Source organism: Corythoichthys intestinalis, chromosome 18 (assembly GCF_030265065.1).
Source record: "Corythoichthys intestinalis isolate RoL2023-P3 chromosome 18, ASM3026506v1, whole genome shotgun sequence".
NCBI classification, from domain to species: domain Eukaryota; kingdom Metazoa; phylum Chordata; class Actinopteri; order Syngnathiformes; family Syngnathidae; genus Corythoichthys; species Corythoichthys intestinalis.
Genome location: NC_080412.1, coordinates 17,405,495 through 17,421,453, shown reverse-complemented (window position 1 = coordinate 17,421,453; position 15,959 = coordinate 17,405,495). Strand labels below are relative to the sequence as shown.

At 37.9% G+C, this 15,959-nt stretch overlaps 1 protein-coding gene across 6 annotated transcripts in view; it reads right to left on the bottom strand.

The window, feature by feature from the left end:
• Positions 1 to 760: 760 nt before the first annotated feature.
• The window catches only part of kcnip1b (Kv channel interacting protein 1 b), a 104,384-nt gene continuing 89,185 nt past the window's right edge, over positions 761 to 15,959 (bottom strand). For 3 of the 6 annotated variants that reach the window (XM_057820407.1, XM_057820408.1, XM_057820405.1), the window contains exons 2-8: positions 3,640 to 3,764; positions 3,494 to 3,563; positions 3,357 to 3,427; positions 3,156 to 3,263; positions 2,851 to 2,955; positions 2,418 to 2,480; positions 763 to 2,328 (exon numbers count right to left, since the gene is read on the bottom strand). In XM_057820407.1, the coding sequence (XP_057676390.1) occupies positions 2,281 to 2,328; positions 2,418 to 2,480; positions 2,851 to 2,955; positions 3,156 to 3,263; positions 3,357 to 3,427; positions 3,494 to 3,563; positions 3,640 to 3,741 (567 nt within the window). In that variant the 5' untranslated portion in view covers positions 3,742 to 3,764 and the 3' untranslated portion in view covers positions 763 to 2,280. Of the gene's footprint in view, positions 2,329 to 2,417; positions 2,481 to 2,850; positions 2,956 to 3,155; positions 3,264 to 3,356; positions 3,564 to 3,639; positions 3,765 to 8,733; positions 15,591 to 15,959 lie in introns of those variants that run through there. The other 3 variants (XM_057820406.1, XM_057820404.1, XM_057820403.1) reach the window with 3 other exon arrangements.

Genomic DNA, 15,959 nt, shown 5'->3' with positions numbered 1-15,959 from the left:
ATTTTAAGTCAGGTGTGTGCCCAATCACTGATGAGTGTTTAAAGCTGACCTGCCCACTATAAAACACACACCTGGAAAGAATTGTCTTCATGAGAAGAATTTTCTGTTATGCATCATGGCTCGGTCAAAATAGCTGTCTGAAGACCTGCGATCAAGGATTGTTGATTTTTTATAAAGCTGGGAAAGGATACAAAACCATCTCTAAGAGTTGGATGTTCATCAATCGACAGTCAGAGAACCCTGCCTCAGGGCCTGGATAACTTGCAATCATTAACAGAAGAATGAACTCAAAAGTTAGTCAGGATCTTTTGCAGGAGAACCTGAGGCCGTCTGTCAGACAGTTGAAGCTAAAAAGAAGATGGATGCTGCAACAAGACAATGATCCAAAACACAGAATTAAATCAACTTCAGAATGGTTTCAGAAGAACAAAATGTACATTCTGGAGTGGCCAAGTCAAAGTCCAGACTTGAAACCCATTGAGATGCTCTGGCATGACCTAATGACAGCGATTCATGCCAGACATCCCAGGAATCTGACTGAACTACATCAGTTTTGTTGAGAAGAATGGGCCAAGATTAGTCCTGATCGATGTGCCAGACTGATCTGCAGCTACAGGAAGCATCTGGTTAAAGTTATTGCTGCCAAAGGGGGGGGGCACAAAATATTTAATGTGATGGTTTACATACTCATTTTTCCCACTTCTGTCATTTGTTTGCATACTATCCTCATTAAAATATGAAAATCTATAAATGTGTGGGCAGTTTTAGTTAAAGCAGACAGTTTTTTCATCTGTGTGATTTTGACAAAGATCAGATCACATTTGATGGTGATTTTATGCGGAAATGTGAGAATTTCCAAAAGGTTCAGATACTTTTTCATACTACTGTCCATACATTCTCTCTTTCATGATGTGTGTGTGTCGAGGTGTGTAAGTGAACATACTGTACATACGTAGATGTAAATAACGTGTACATAAATATGTTTTTAGAACTTTAATATTATAATTTTTTTTTTTTTTTTAAATCCGCGATGCACTGATGGCACGAATGTTGAGCCGCCATCTATGCATGTACTGGCACCAAACATCAGAAACAAAACACACACAATTCATTTTATATATTTTTTAATTTGTATGGCTTTGAATTGCTGTAATGTTCTATTTGTGACGACGAGGAAAAATACATTTGAATTCAAGACCTGAGGCTATGACATCCCACAAATACTGTATGTCAAGAAGAAAAAAGCTGCATTGCCTGTAAAATAAACCATTATTAATATTTTAGTACTCCACCTACTAAAGCATGTGCATTTTTTATGACAATGGCATTTTTAACCCTTCGACCCTTGACTAAAATCGAAAAGGCAAGCAGGGAAATCACGTGCATTTGCAGAAGCGTTAGATAAGTTAGTGTTTGATGGAGGAGGAGGCAGTACCAATATTTGCCACTGACAATTACAATTCTACTATAGCTGCCACTCAGCATTATAGTTTTAGGTTAACAGATGAAGAATTCCCAAACAATGTTGGACGCACATACAGGCAACTTTGCAGCATTTTTTCAAGTTGTTTAAGCAAATGAACATACGAGTGACATGATCAAACAAAATCACCTTCATCAGCATCATTATACACATACTGTACATGATTTGCCAGTTTCACAATACTCGTCTGAAGTTTAAAAAGACAGAGAAATACACTGAAAGTAAAGTTGGGGGGAAAAACAGAAAATATAGCTCTTAGTTTATATAGACATTAAGACTAGGACATGAAAAACAAATTACCATGACTCGAAGACCCACTTACTACTTAAAGATTGCTTCACTTTAGACTGCAAGCTTTACATTGACTGACAAAATGCTTACAGCAGATTCAGGAAGCACATGACAGCAAGACAAACACAGAACAATGAAACATTTAACAAATCAGTGAAATATTTGCTGATAAATACAAAATATTTAATAGATTTCAAGAACATCTTTGGGCAAAAATAATAAATAAGCAAGAGGATTTACACATGTCAGCATCTCTGCCCCTTCTGTAAGATTCAAGAGTTCCACTCATCTTTTTCAGGGGTTAGTAACTTAGTACCCACAACTCTGGAACTAGAGTTTCAGCCCAGTTTTGTCATCTGTGTTTGCAAGATGCCAATCTATATTCAGCCCACTTCTGGATTCAAGAGCGAGACGAGAGACAGCATCCACTGCATATATGCACACACACACATTAACTCACACCTAGCCCTCTGATTTTGACTATGTCGGTGTCATTTTCTGCTGTCCTACATCACATTCTCAAACAGCTGCATGGATCTCATCATGATTTCATCCTGAGAGGACACCGAGATAGAGAAAGAGAATGTGTGACCATAAAAGAAATGAAAATATTTGTATATATACACTTTGGGAGGAGACATACCTCCTGGCAGGCTATTACAAACTCATCTAAAGTTACCACTCCATCTTTGTTTTTGTCCATTTTCTGTGGCAAAAGTACATAAAGAGAAAGGGTAAATGCATGGAATGATAAATACTGCAATTGAATTTATCTCACATGCACTGCAAGCTTTTGTTACCATTAAATTCACAAAACACTTGGTAAGTTAACATAGACAAAAACACTGTCGCCAGTATTTTGTTTAAATTATTTTTTTAAATTAGAAATAAGGTAAAAGTGTCTGTTAAAAAACAAAATATTTTGCTCCAATGGACCGGACATCAAATTTGGTTATTATGAAAAAGAAATGTTACCTCATTTTTATTACCCTGCAAAGTTGTGCTTTCTTTTGTTATTATCGTTACTATTATTTGATGATCTGTTTGTTTTATAATAAATGCATTGCTAAATTCACCTGAAAGAAAGCATCCACATGCTGCTGTGGCACATCTCCCTTCAGCGCAGGGTGAGTGTACTTGCCCATCATGTCATAAATGGCTTTCACAATCTCTGTCATTTCCTAAAAGCAAAGCAAAGAAAAAAAAGGCAGTCTGATATTATATTAAACTATGAACCAACGTTCACAAATCTTTGAGTGAATCCCAAATGTGATACTAAAGCTCCAGTATCAAAGCAATCAACAGATGAGACGCTAAAATGATACCCATGAACGAGGCAATAATAAACTCCTCTGTGACTACAAAGCTGTACAATACTCACCTCCCTGTTTATGTAACCATCTCTGTTAATGTCGTAAAGATGAAACGTCCATTCAAGTTTTTCCCTTAAGGTTCCCCTCAGCAAAATAGACAAGCCCATGACAAAGTCCTGAAACCAATAAAACTGTATGTCAATGCATGCAAGACAGCCAGATATTCTCATTTGTGAATCGTACAATTTCAGCTCTTTTGCAGTTGTTACCTTAAACTTAATGGAGCCGTTCTTGGTTGTGTCAAAAGCATTAAAAAGGTAATGCGCGTACATGCTTGCATCTACAAAACAAAAAACAATATGGTGACACCAGTGTGAAAAACATGAGTGATGACACAAAGATTTACCTCCATGTGGAAAAAACTGCGCATAAATGTGTTTAAATGTCTCCTCATTTACGACTCCACTTGGACATTCCTGTTGTGAAGATGTAAGACGATTGCTTTAATGATATGTGGAAGCCTCTGAATTTATTTAAGAAAGATGTGATTACATTCTTGAAACCACGATAGAGAATCTGGAGCTCCTGCTTGCAGAAGTTAGTTTGGGATTCCAGTTGCTCGAGAGCCTCCGGTCTATGACACACTGTTGTCATCTCAAGCTCGTCGTCTGTTTTATCTGCAGTGAATAACAACATTTTAGGCAGTTCAAAAATTTAGCTGTTTCCAACTTATGCTTTAAAATCTATGAAGAAAATTGAAAGCTGTTCTGACTTATGGTCAGTGTTGTTAATAACGGCGTTAGAGTATAACAGTGTTATTTTTTTTTTTAAGTAGTGAGTAATCTAATTAATTACTTTTTCCATCTTTGCAACGCTGTTACCATTACTGACTATGTCAAGGGGAGCGTGACTACAATTTGGTTGCATGAAGCGCAAAATTATCTGATTTTGTCACACATCAGCTGCCTGCCTGGAGAAAGCAGAGTGGGATGGGGGTTGGGAGGTGTGACGCCGTTACAAACGCGAGGATGATTGGCTACGTGGGCGGATCATGCCCTGCTCACTCATGCTGTCTCACTGCACACTCTGGCAAACACAACAAGACAGCGATGTTGGTGACAGGCCAGGGAATTTCAAAGGTAGCGTTCTCAAACTTGGATTATTTTCCATATTTAATATTGCTACTTTACGGAATATTTCAGGAGAGCGTTCTGCTTATTATGCAGTAGGCCTAACATCCAGTTTCAGCGATTTGCACTGGTTAATGAACAGAAGTTTGGATTTGTGTTTTCTTAACAGACAAATATGTTTGATCCAAATAAATACCAAATGTTCTAAAATACTGTATATAGTGTTTTTAGTCTTCAGTTAATATAAATATATTTGATGTGAAAGATGTATAGGTTGTATAATTTAATAACATGAAGTACATGAAAAGTAACATCAGTTACTTTGCTAAGTGACTAATTTCTCTTACAATGAGTTAACTGAGTTACTAACTCAATTATAATATGTAATTTTCAGACTATAAGTCGCTACTTTTTCCCCTCATTATAAATCCTGTGGCTTATAGTCCATTGCGGCCTATTTGTTGATTTACTTGGGTTATTAGGTAAGACTTTATTTGACAGTGGCGTCATAAGACCGTCGTAATTATGACCCCATCATGGGCATTACTGAATGCTTATGACAGATGTCATCCTCAAATTATGTCACACTCTCCATTTATGTCCAGCTTAGCTTTTACATCCATTCCAAAGTGAGATAATATGCCGGACAACACTGCTCATGACAGTGTCATCTCATAATTATGATTGTCTTATAACAGTCTTATGGCGCCACTGTCAAACTGTTAACAAATACCATAACTAGCTATTAATGAAACAACTGGAACAGTAACTGAAGAAATAATTAGCACAGAACACAAATTTTGATAATTATTTACAAATCTGTAGCGTTGCAATGCATGCTAGGAGGCAGAGGCGTAGCAAGGGTCCCCGGGGGCCCCAGGCAACAAGCAACATGGGGCCCTTCGTGCGTGTTCAAGTAAGGGGGACAGTTGGACTTGGAGCAATAGCATATTTAATAAAAGTATCATAACGCCTTGGTCTTATAGAGCACTTTTTAAGACACTCAGAATGCCTGGCTTCTACTACATTAGGACATAAAACTACAGTAACATAGTACACTCACCACTATCTTGCTTCCTTTTCTCCTCTTCAGCTTTTTTTCCCCTTTCTTTTGTCACTTCCAGAAGAATAACGTTTCTTTATTTTGGATATACGCCAATTTAAAAAAAAAAAAAGCCATTTCGCCGCTCACTCTCACTCTGAGTCACGTGAGGGAGGCTGGGGGTTAGTGTAGAACTCAGACACAAGACGCAGTAAAGCTGCGTGCGCTAAATCTGTTGGCCCTCTGGGGGCCCCTGCTGGCTGGGGGCCCTAGGCAATTGCCTGGTTTGCCTAAAGGGACGCGACACCTCTGCTAGGAGGCATGTTGGTCGATAATTGTGTTGGCAGCAGAGGTTGACTGTCTCCCCCAAGGGATCAGTGATGGCCAAATGAAGCTTCTTTAAGTAATGAATAGGGTTGGGCATCGTTTGAAATTGAACGATTCAGGTTCCAATTACGATTCCACGTTTCAATTCCGGTTCCGAACGATTCTCGATTCTGATTCTTTTAAGAGGCAGGGTAAAAAAAAAAAAGGCAGGGTAAAAAAAAATTGCATGGTTTATATTAAAGTCTTAACTTCTCCATGTTTTTTTTAAAATTATATTAACTTCTCACAGGGCTAATTTTAACTTGTATGTAAATATCAGTCTTTGAAATTCAGTAATTTTTTCCCGCTTGACGATCAGGGCATCAAAACATGGAATTGAAATTTTAAAACTCGAACGATTCCGGGAGCATCGGAATGTTAGAACCGATTCCCATCGATGCTCGATGCCCAACCTTAGTGATAAAGCTTTGCAGCCAATTGGTTCAAGCTACATGGTGTTTCATTTGATCTTATAACAGTCTTATGATGCCGCTGTCAAATAAAGTGTTAGCGGTTAATATCTTTTGGGGGAAAATATCCCATAATACAGTGAGGAAAGCTGCGGCTTATAGTCCGGTGCGGCTTTTCAATGAAAAAATCATTTTTGTGTCAAATGTGGTGGGTTGCAGCTTATAGTCAGGTGCACCTTATAGTCCTAAAATTACGGTACTTTTTGGGAGAAGCAATTTGTAATTGTAACTAATTACTTTTTAAAACAAAACAACACTACTTATGGTACAGAGATCGGTTGGTTAAGACATGTTAAATCTGATCAGGCTGGAAGAAGAATGGCTGCAGACTGGAAATGGGGAAAAAGACAACAGATAGCAGGCAAAATAAATGCTCTTAACAAATTTGACTTCCCTCTAAACGTTAAGGGAAATTTTTAATGGTTACTAGGTTCTTATTCGGCAGGTACATGCCAGAGGACGTCTCTAGTGTAGGGAAGAACAAAATCCAGAAATCGATCACCTAAACCAGACATGTCCAAAGTCCGGCCCGGGGGCCAAATGCGGCCCGTGGTCAAATTTCATCCGGCCCCCAGCCTCTGTCATAAAATGATTAACGTCTGGCCCATACAGAGACTTAATAAATTGGTCAGCAGTACTGCTACCAGCATATGAAGTATCTTACACACTAAATGCTGCTCCTCATTTACCCACGAAAAGGCAGCAGCACTCTAAGCAACATTACCCCGTGTGACCTTTTGCTCCCAATTTTGTATAATGGCGACAATCAACAAAAAAAGAAAGTTGACTGCGACGGCTGGCACTTCAAGGATAGGTGGAAATTGTATTTTTTTTTTTTTTTTTTTTAATTTTAAAGAGTTCAATGTGAGGCGATATTACTAAACAAGACACGCTGACATGTACGACAAGATTACAGGCAAGATACGTAGCGAGAAATTGAAGCAACTTGAAGCTAGTTTAATTTCAAAGCAGCAGTATTTCGCAAGAGCCCGAGTCGAAAGAGAACACCACAAAGGCTAGTTGGGAGATTGTTGTAATTATTAATAAAGACAAAATAATAAAGCAAATGTGACGCACAGAATGGCTTGCTAAAATTTGCTTAAACATATTGTTCTACATAAAAGACGTAGGTTAAGGTCGGCCCCCCACATTTTTACAACACCAAATCTGGCCCCCTTTGCAAAAAGTTTGGACACCCCTGACCTAAACCATTCATACTTTTTCAAACATAAACAAATATGCAGGGGGAGCCAACACATGAAGTGTTTTTGTTTCTCCCTGTTTTGTTTGTATTTAAATGAGAGAATTTCAGTGTTTGAGTTTAATTATAAGTTTTTAAATAAGAAACGATCAAAACATAATACAAACAAATTAGGTAATATATAAAGTACAATCTTGACGTGAAGTAAACCCTTTGGTCAACTTAAAATTGATGGTTTGAATTATTTTAGTCGCTGAATGTTCTACTCGATTTTTATTATTGAGTTCGTCACGCTTTAACAGTGCAATTTAAAAAAAAAAAAGTCAAGATTGAAATTGGCAGGTGTTGATTAGATGTGGTGGTTAGATAAAAAAAAAAAAAAAAAAAAAAAAAAAGGAGCGTGAGGAAAACCAATCACAGCTTGAAGGGTATGTGACAAACCTTGCTGACATCAGAAACATGATGAGTTATTTCCTGTCACACAGCCTTGAGGACATGATGTCTTTAAATAGCTTTGTTTACAACTTGTCGCCAAAAGACAACAAATAAATAAAAATAAAGAATAAAATAAGATCAAATATCAATCATAATCGCCAGTTTTTGTGTCTGTGTCTGACTGTTGAAAGCTTGCTTATATTCACAATGAGGATAATGATGGAGATAATAAGAGACATGTCTCAGGTGGTGATAAAAACCCAGAAAAAAAACATTGGTTGTTAACTCCTTGACTGTCATTAGCGAAAGATTAATAATTTAAAAAAATAAATAAAGATTGGACGTTTATCATCGTCAATGGCACTGTAAGAGTTAATGACACCAACATATTTCATTCTGACACATTATTTGTTCATCACTCTCCTATGCCCCTTCACCACAGTCGCCATGACAACAGGCTTCTCAAGCATGAGGCTCATGCGAGAGGTATGATATGTGAGCTGGGTTTTAATTCACATGCGATGCTTGTGTCTCTATTTTTGCTTTTTCCTAAATGTACCTCTGCGTACGCCCCCCACCCCCCTTGAACGTATCATTAAGGAGTCATGGACAGTGATTTTGTTCTCCACTCATGTACAAGGACATCCTACTTGATGGCAAAATGTAATCTCTCCATCAAAAACATGGTGCAGGAGATGAGTTGAGTTTTATACACTATCAGCAAGGGTGCCTCATACGGAAACGTCACTGCATTCATTTATACTATTCTTTTCCTCTGGAAAATCTCATGAATAGTGTGCTATTACTATGTAAACACATTTGGTTAATTGTTTCCGTGTAAATTATGAGCAATTTTAGACATTTTCAAACTGAGAAACAGTGAATGTGTGAAGTGTTATTGCTCTGCTCACTAAGCACATGTTGCGCCTGTGCAGCAAAAACAAGAGCATGACTTCCATAAATGACTTCCTCTCAAATCTCTTTTATTTAATGTTGCCATACCTCTTGTCGGTCTTCTCTGCTTGGTTTGCATGGTCAAAGTTCCCACCACTGCGCCCATGTTGTCAACGTGATAACCTGCTGGTTGAACAGCCCAGATTCTTAATATTCCTCTTATTTGTATCCCACCCCCTTGCACCCCTATGGTGCCAGTCCGTCGCTGTTTTTGTATCCTTTCACAGCTCTGGATGTTGGAAGGGATTTCCTCTCACAGCTTTGGCTGAGGGTCGACTCTCCTGTTAGCGACGATCCTCTTGGATTTCTGATTTCATTCTCAAACACACACACACACAATCTGCTCCTGGCTCCCTGTGCCACTCCCTCAACTCATCTGTCAGCTTGTCCCCCCTCTTTCCATTTCCCTGCCTCCTCATGGCCTCATGTTATTGTAGTGTGTTTCCATACTGATGCAAGGCTTACTAACGGCTTGTAAGTAAATAGCAGCAAGTTATATTTATATGTACTGTACAGCAGTGATCCCCAACCACCGGGTCAAGAACCGGTACCAGTCTGTAACGGATTTGCTACCGGGCCGCAGAAAAATAATAATTTGTTAAAGACCGCAATCTGGTCTGTGCCTCTTGACACATCAATATGCCTGTCTACTAACTAATCCAAGTCAGATTTGTGTATGTCGCCCTCTAGTGGTTGGCCGCCATTACTGGGGTGTTTGCAGCCCAGCGTTAGTCAATGTAAACAGTAACGTTAGCTGCTGTTGGCCGTGTGCTAGGGGCGGCGGCGTCTTTGGACAGCTTTATTTATGGGGAAAATCCCACCTGCTGAGCCAGAAGAGGAGCTTACAACCAAGTCTATTCTGCGTAATATGTGGCTAAAAGCTAGCAAACGAGGCAACAACAACAGCAGTCCGACCACACAGTCCTTGTATCTCGTTTAGAACACTTTATAGGTATCCGTGCTCTACAATGGTTTAAATCGTACCTGGAACATAGGACCTTCTCAGTAATGATTGGGGAATTTTTCTCCTCACAAACTTCTCTGTCTTGTGGGGTGCCACAAGACTCTATTTTAGGGCCTGTTCTTTTTGTACTTTATCTCCTATCTTTAGGATCAATTATAAAAACATAATATTTTTCATTTTTATGCAGATGACCTGCAGCTGTATCTGCCCCTGAGACCCAACGAACAAACTGCTCTCAATAAATTAATGGATTGCATATCCGATGTGAAGCAGTGGCTAGCACAAAACTTTTTACATCTTAATGAAAGCAAAACTGAATATATTACTTTTGGCACACCATCTATGTTGAATGCTCTTGAGCCCAACTCTTGCGCTCTGGCTCCCTTTTTTAAGACACATGTTAAAAATATCGGAGTGATATTTGACATCAGGCTCAACTTTGAAAAACAGATTAGTTCTCTTGTAAGAGCAAGTTTTTTCCAGCTCCGTCTCTTGGCCACAGTGAAGCCTCGCCACGACCTTGAAAAAGCAATTCACGCTTTTATAAGATCAAGGCTGGACTACTGCAACACACTTTATGTTGGTCTTCCCAAATCCTCAATTTCTCGTCTCCAACTAGCTCAAAATGCTGCTGCTCGATTTTTAACAGACACACCTAGACGTGAAAATATTACCCCCGTGCTATCATCGCTCCACTGGCTTCCAGTCCATTTTAGAATTGATTTCAAACTTTTACTGTTTGTTTTTAATTCTATTAATGGCCAGGCTCCTTCTTACTTATCGGAAATTTTAACCATCCGTAATTCTGCTAACTTCATTTGCACGTTCCCAGGTCCAAACTCAAACAGTGGGGAGACCGATATTTTGCAGTTGCTGCCCCCAGGTTGTGGAATAGTCTTCCCCCTGAAATCCGCTCCACTACAAATTTGGGCCTTTTTAAATCTCTGTTAAAGACATACCTTTTTAGACTCGCCTTTCCCCCAGATTAGTGTATCCTGGTTTTATTTCTTAAGGGTTTTTAATGTTTTCGGATTTGATCTGTTTTATTGTTTTATTTGCTGTCTGACTTTTATCGTGATGCGTTGTTTTGTTTCCTTTTTTTTCTGAATGTCATTGTACAGTATAGTACTTTCCTGCCTTTTATTTACTATGAGCCATGTTTGTCTTTTTTTTTAAAGCACTTTGGGGACCTTTCGGGTTTTGTAAATGGCTACATAAATAAATTTATTTGATAAATTTGATTTGAAAATTGAATGCACGGACAGCATCATACCTCTTGGCGAACCGAATAGCTAAAGGCCAGAAACCGTTCGCGATTGGAGAAGAACTCATTATGCCTGTGACCAAGGATATTTGCTGTCAAGTTTTAGGAGCAGCCATTGTTAAAAAAAGGTTGGTTCAGCGTGTGATGAGTTTTATTTTCGCTGCAATTGATGTTAGTTTTTAACCCCGCTGTGTTATTTTATATTTACCGTAATTTTCTGCCACACATTGCCGGTGCTCGGCCATTCCTTACTACACGGCGAAACGTCCTACACAATGCTCAGCGCGCTTGCGCAAGCATCCACACGCATGCGCACATCGGTTAAAAGCGGCGAGTACTCATTATTTTTGTTTTTATTTAGTAATTTAGAACCTTTTCACTGCCTCAAAGATACTTTTTGCATGTACAGTATTACCCTCTCATAATTTTAACCATTGTGTTTTTTGTGTTAGCTTTGAAGCAGTTGGCCACATTAGTCATGTAGCGCATTTAAACCGTCCTTATTTGATTAAACTACATTTAAGTATTTTCTGCAAGCATTTTTTTAGTACGTTATTCCTGTATGCATCTAAACAAAACATGTTTAGAGCGCACGGTAGTACTTTGGGTGTCAAATTCGACTAATGTAGAACGTGTCGCCGATGTAGGAGATTTTGGCAGAACACCGGTCTGTTAAAATAGGGCCTACACATCACACTGGTTTTTGGGTGTAAAAAATGTTGTTGACCACTGCTGTACAGTACTGTATAAGTCATTTTAAACTACAGACAACGATTTAAGTTTATTTTGTATAAAACAAATACAATGGTTTTGATACCACGTTTAATCACTTAACTCATTCACTGCCAGCCCAGGTATACAGTTTGTATGGTATTTACAGACTATGTGTTGTGTTAGTAAAAGAAGAAGAAAATGTGCAAGTTTTTTTTTTTTTTTATATATATCCCATTCACTACCATTGATAATGATAAAATCCATTTCAACTGATGACAAACATTGAGTGATCATGTTCCACCGCCCTTGATGGCAATAGACTTCCACATCCAATTTGACTGTGGGGCTCGAACGATCGCTGACAACCCTCCCAGTCGAAATGGATAGGACATCTATCGCCATCAGTAGCAGTCAATGACTTAAAAACTCACAATGACAAAAAAATACATTCAAACGGGATTTGATGTCCATCACCTTCAATTGCAGCTAATTGGTTAATAGTCACTGACAACCCTCCCAGTTCAATACATTGGGCGTTTACAGCCGTGAATGGCACAGAAACAGTGAATGTTCACTACCAGCCCAGGTATATGTATAGTATTCACAAAGTATGTGTTGTGGTAGTTAATAAAAGAATGTGTTCATGTTATGAAAAACTCATATTGACAGCGATACTGTTTTTTTTAATGCTCTAAAATTCATGTTTTTTTCCCTATCATTGTTTTATTTTGCAGTTAAACCTAACATTTGTTTTTTTAATCTAATGTTTTACCTAATATTATTGTAATTTGACCTTTTTTTTAAAATAAACTTAGTATATTTCTTCCTAGTATTCCTGTAATTTTCCATAAATGTTTTTATGAAATTCTATTTATTATATTTTTGATTTATCCAAAATTGTCATATTTCCCTATTTTCATGTTATCTATGGACTTTTTTTTTTTTTTTCCCTCATGTGTTTATGAATCTAAAATTCTTGTTTTTCCTAATATTGTTGTGGCTGGAATGGCTGTCATGTTTCAGTGCAATTGACGGAAGTAGACATCCAATCCATTCGAACTGGGAAACTATTTTCTGTACAGTTTTATAGCTCAGAGTATATCGTTCTCACCGGAGGGAAAACAAGATCTGCATTCAGAAGACTAGTAGTAGACCAGTGCAATTCCCTTGACAGATGTTTCCCATCTCCAACCGCATTTCATCCAGCACAGGGACGTGCCAAGGTTACTGCAGTGCAGTCTATAACTTCATTATCTTTTCATTAGCTTCTCAACAGCTCATGAGCTGCAAAACAGCAGCAACACACAGGCGACCTCGTCACTACTTTACTCACCCCGAGCCTTCTTCATAAGGACTAAGTAGATTGGATGGATTTGGATGAGAATTAGGATGAGTAGCAGTAGGCTGCACACAGTCCCTCCTAGTTCAAATGGATTGGACGTCTATTGTCGTCAATGGAAGCCAATGAGTTAAGAGGACGTGGTATTGTGTTACGCTTACGCAAAGAGCTTTTTCTAGTCGATTCTTGTTAAACAAATCCAAAGTTTGCACTTTTCTTGCCAATTTGGGGGGGTTGTATCATATATCGTCGGCAGGGTTTTAGAAACTGATGCTTTACATCAGTGGTGTCAAATTGGCCAGACCTGCCACATCATTTTGTATGAAAGTAAAACATGCACATTAACTTCATGTTTCTCGCTAAAATGAAATCAACATAAAATTTCCATTGTCCAAAAATTGGCTGCTATGAGCTATCTAATGATAGCACTAAAACATGATCATTCAATACTATCCCATCGCTCTCAGTGGCAGCCAATGAGTTAAAATGTGGCAGGAGTGTATGAACAACTGACCATACATACAACTTCTCCGCAGTAACATAAAAATTAGGGCTGTCAAACGATTAAAATTTTTAATCGAGTTAATTACAGCTTAAAAATTAATTAATCATAATTAATCGCAATTAATCGCAATTCAAACCATCTATAAAATATGCCATATTTTTCTGTAAATTATATATATATTCTGTAAAATAAATTGTCGGAATGGAAAGATAAGACACAAGATGGATATATACATTCAACATACGGTACATAAGGACTGTAGTGGGCATTTCACTCTACTGTCATTTAAATCTGTCTATGCTGTCCTCACTCCGATGCGTCTACTTTTTCCAAAGCTAGACAGCTAGTGAACGACGCCTTAATAATCAGACTTCTTCCATTTTCATCTGATTTATTAATAAAATGGCCTCAAACCATTGTCCTCTTTAGACCGTAGTGAAACTACAAAAAAAAGTACACAAGCATTGCATTAGCAACAATGTTAGCTTAGCACGCTATACAGGTTCACTAAACATAAACAAAAAGCGTCTCATACAAAAAATATAACATTTCGCTTACTAACATAATATGTACATTCTTTACAACAACCATACTTACGGACAAATCTTGTCCAAGGATCATATAAGCACAACATTAAAACATAGGCGTCAGCCCAAGACGTTGTGCAGCCATATTGAAGTGGCAAGAAAGCAATAAACCATGTCGCAAAGCGACCACAAGAGTTCGCTGTTAGACAGCACAAAAAAAACCTTGCTGTAAAACTTACCAAAAGGCAGAATACTGTCTGAGCGGGACATGTGCGTTAATTGCGTCAAATATTTTAACGTGATTAATTTAAAAAATTGATTACCGCGCGTTAACGCGATAATTTTGACAGCCCTAATAAATATATGAACACTGCAGAAAATAAGAGGTTACAGAGTGTTGTAAAGAATGCCAGGGAGAAGGAAGGATAAAAATACATCACACTCGTAGCCGTTATATAAAAGTAAGCAGTGAGGCGATGTAAAAAATTAAAAGCAGTAAAATACCAGTTCCAGTGCACTACCTTTACAGCCAGAGCCAGAAAAATTGAATGGAAATAAAACGATTAAGAGTACAATACAGCATAACTCTCAAATGACCTCAGGCGTAGTAGATGTTTTGTGCAAAACACAGGCCAGCAAGTAGCATTTTTGTTTTACAGCCTTCATGTTGAGTGATGGAGCCTGTTTAAAGTTTTGTGTCCTTGAGTCCCTTGGAAGGCCGGTATAAATCTAAGTTATTATTATAAATGGGTTACACTATTTGAGTTACGCTGAAGTGTATTTTCATCCTGGTGGTGTGTTAAAATTTTGTAACCAATCCAATTTTATGCCAACATTTGTTTTGTGTGTTTCATATCATTGTTCACCCTTTTGGTTCAGAGTGATACTGCTGTATGACCAGAGGTGGATATAGTAGCCAACATTTTTACTCAAGTAAGAGCACTAACTTAGTCGTAAAGTAGTCATAGTAGTAGTAGTAAAAAAGTATTTGGTGAAAAGAATACTGAAGTAATAAGTAACATTTTGAGTAACTGCTTATATTTTTATTGGATTTTTAAAACAATAGTATTTTTTTCTGAGCACAAGGTTATCTGTATGAACTGTTGTTATAATGATACTGTACAATAACCCATTACATAACCACATTAAGCCAAAGAAATACAAACAAACAAACAAAAAAAACATTAAATTGCAATGAGAGAAAAAAAAAATACATAAATGAAGCATTATTCGAGCATGAGTGCCTTCTGGTGGATAAAATAGTTCCTAGTTTGAATAGTGAAGAGTTCCTTCATAATTGCTATTTTGAAATTAAAAGGATCTTATCTCCGGTTTTCCGTGGTCAATTTGTGCCAAGAAAACTGGGAGAGAGGTTAAAATGCACGCTTTCGAGTCATGTTGAGGGCACCGCTCTATATCAAATACTTTTTTGACAATGCCTTAAGGACACATCGTGATTGAACAGACTGGTGTGAAGATAGAACGGCAAGCTTGCGTCTGATTGATAAAATGGAGTCATGTGATTATTGTTGCGACGTCTCACTGGTGAAATCGATAGAGCTACTTGCTACTACTAGAGCTGCTACAGCTACTTAGCATCGCTGGCGAAAAAAAAAATAAAAATCTAATATGTGGAATAAAGAGGAAAAATGTAACTCTTGTGTAGCCTAAAGTAGCAGAGTATGAATAGCGTTCTTTTCTTTACAAATCTACTCAAGTAAAAGTAAATGAAACTGAGTTCATGTGCCGCTTTACTACCCACCTCTGTGTATGACTCACTATCACTCGAGTTCCATCATTTTGGGGTTTGCACAAGCATAGTCAGCTCAGTCCTAATGTGATTGTTATTGGAAAAGTGTCTAATACATAAAAAAACCAAGTACAACTTTTTCAAATTGTTGGGACTTAAATTTCTTGGTAGAAAGTACATTTAGAAAAGTGTCATGTGGTTGTTCTGGCTT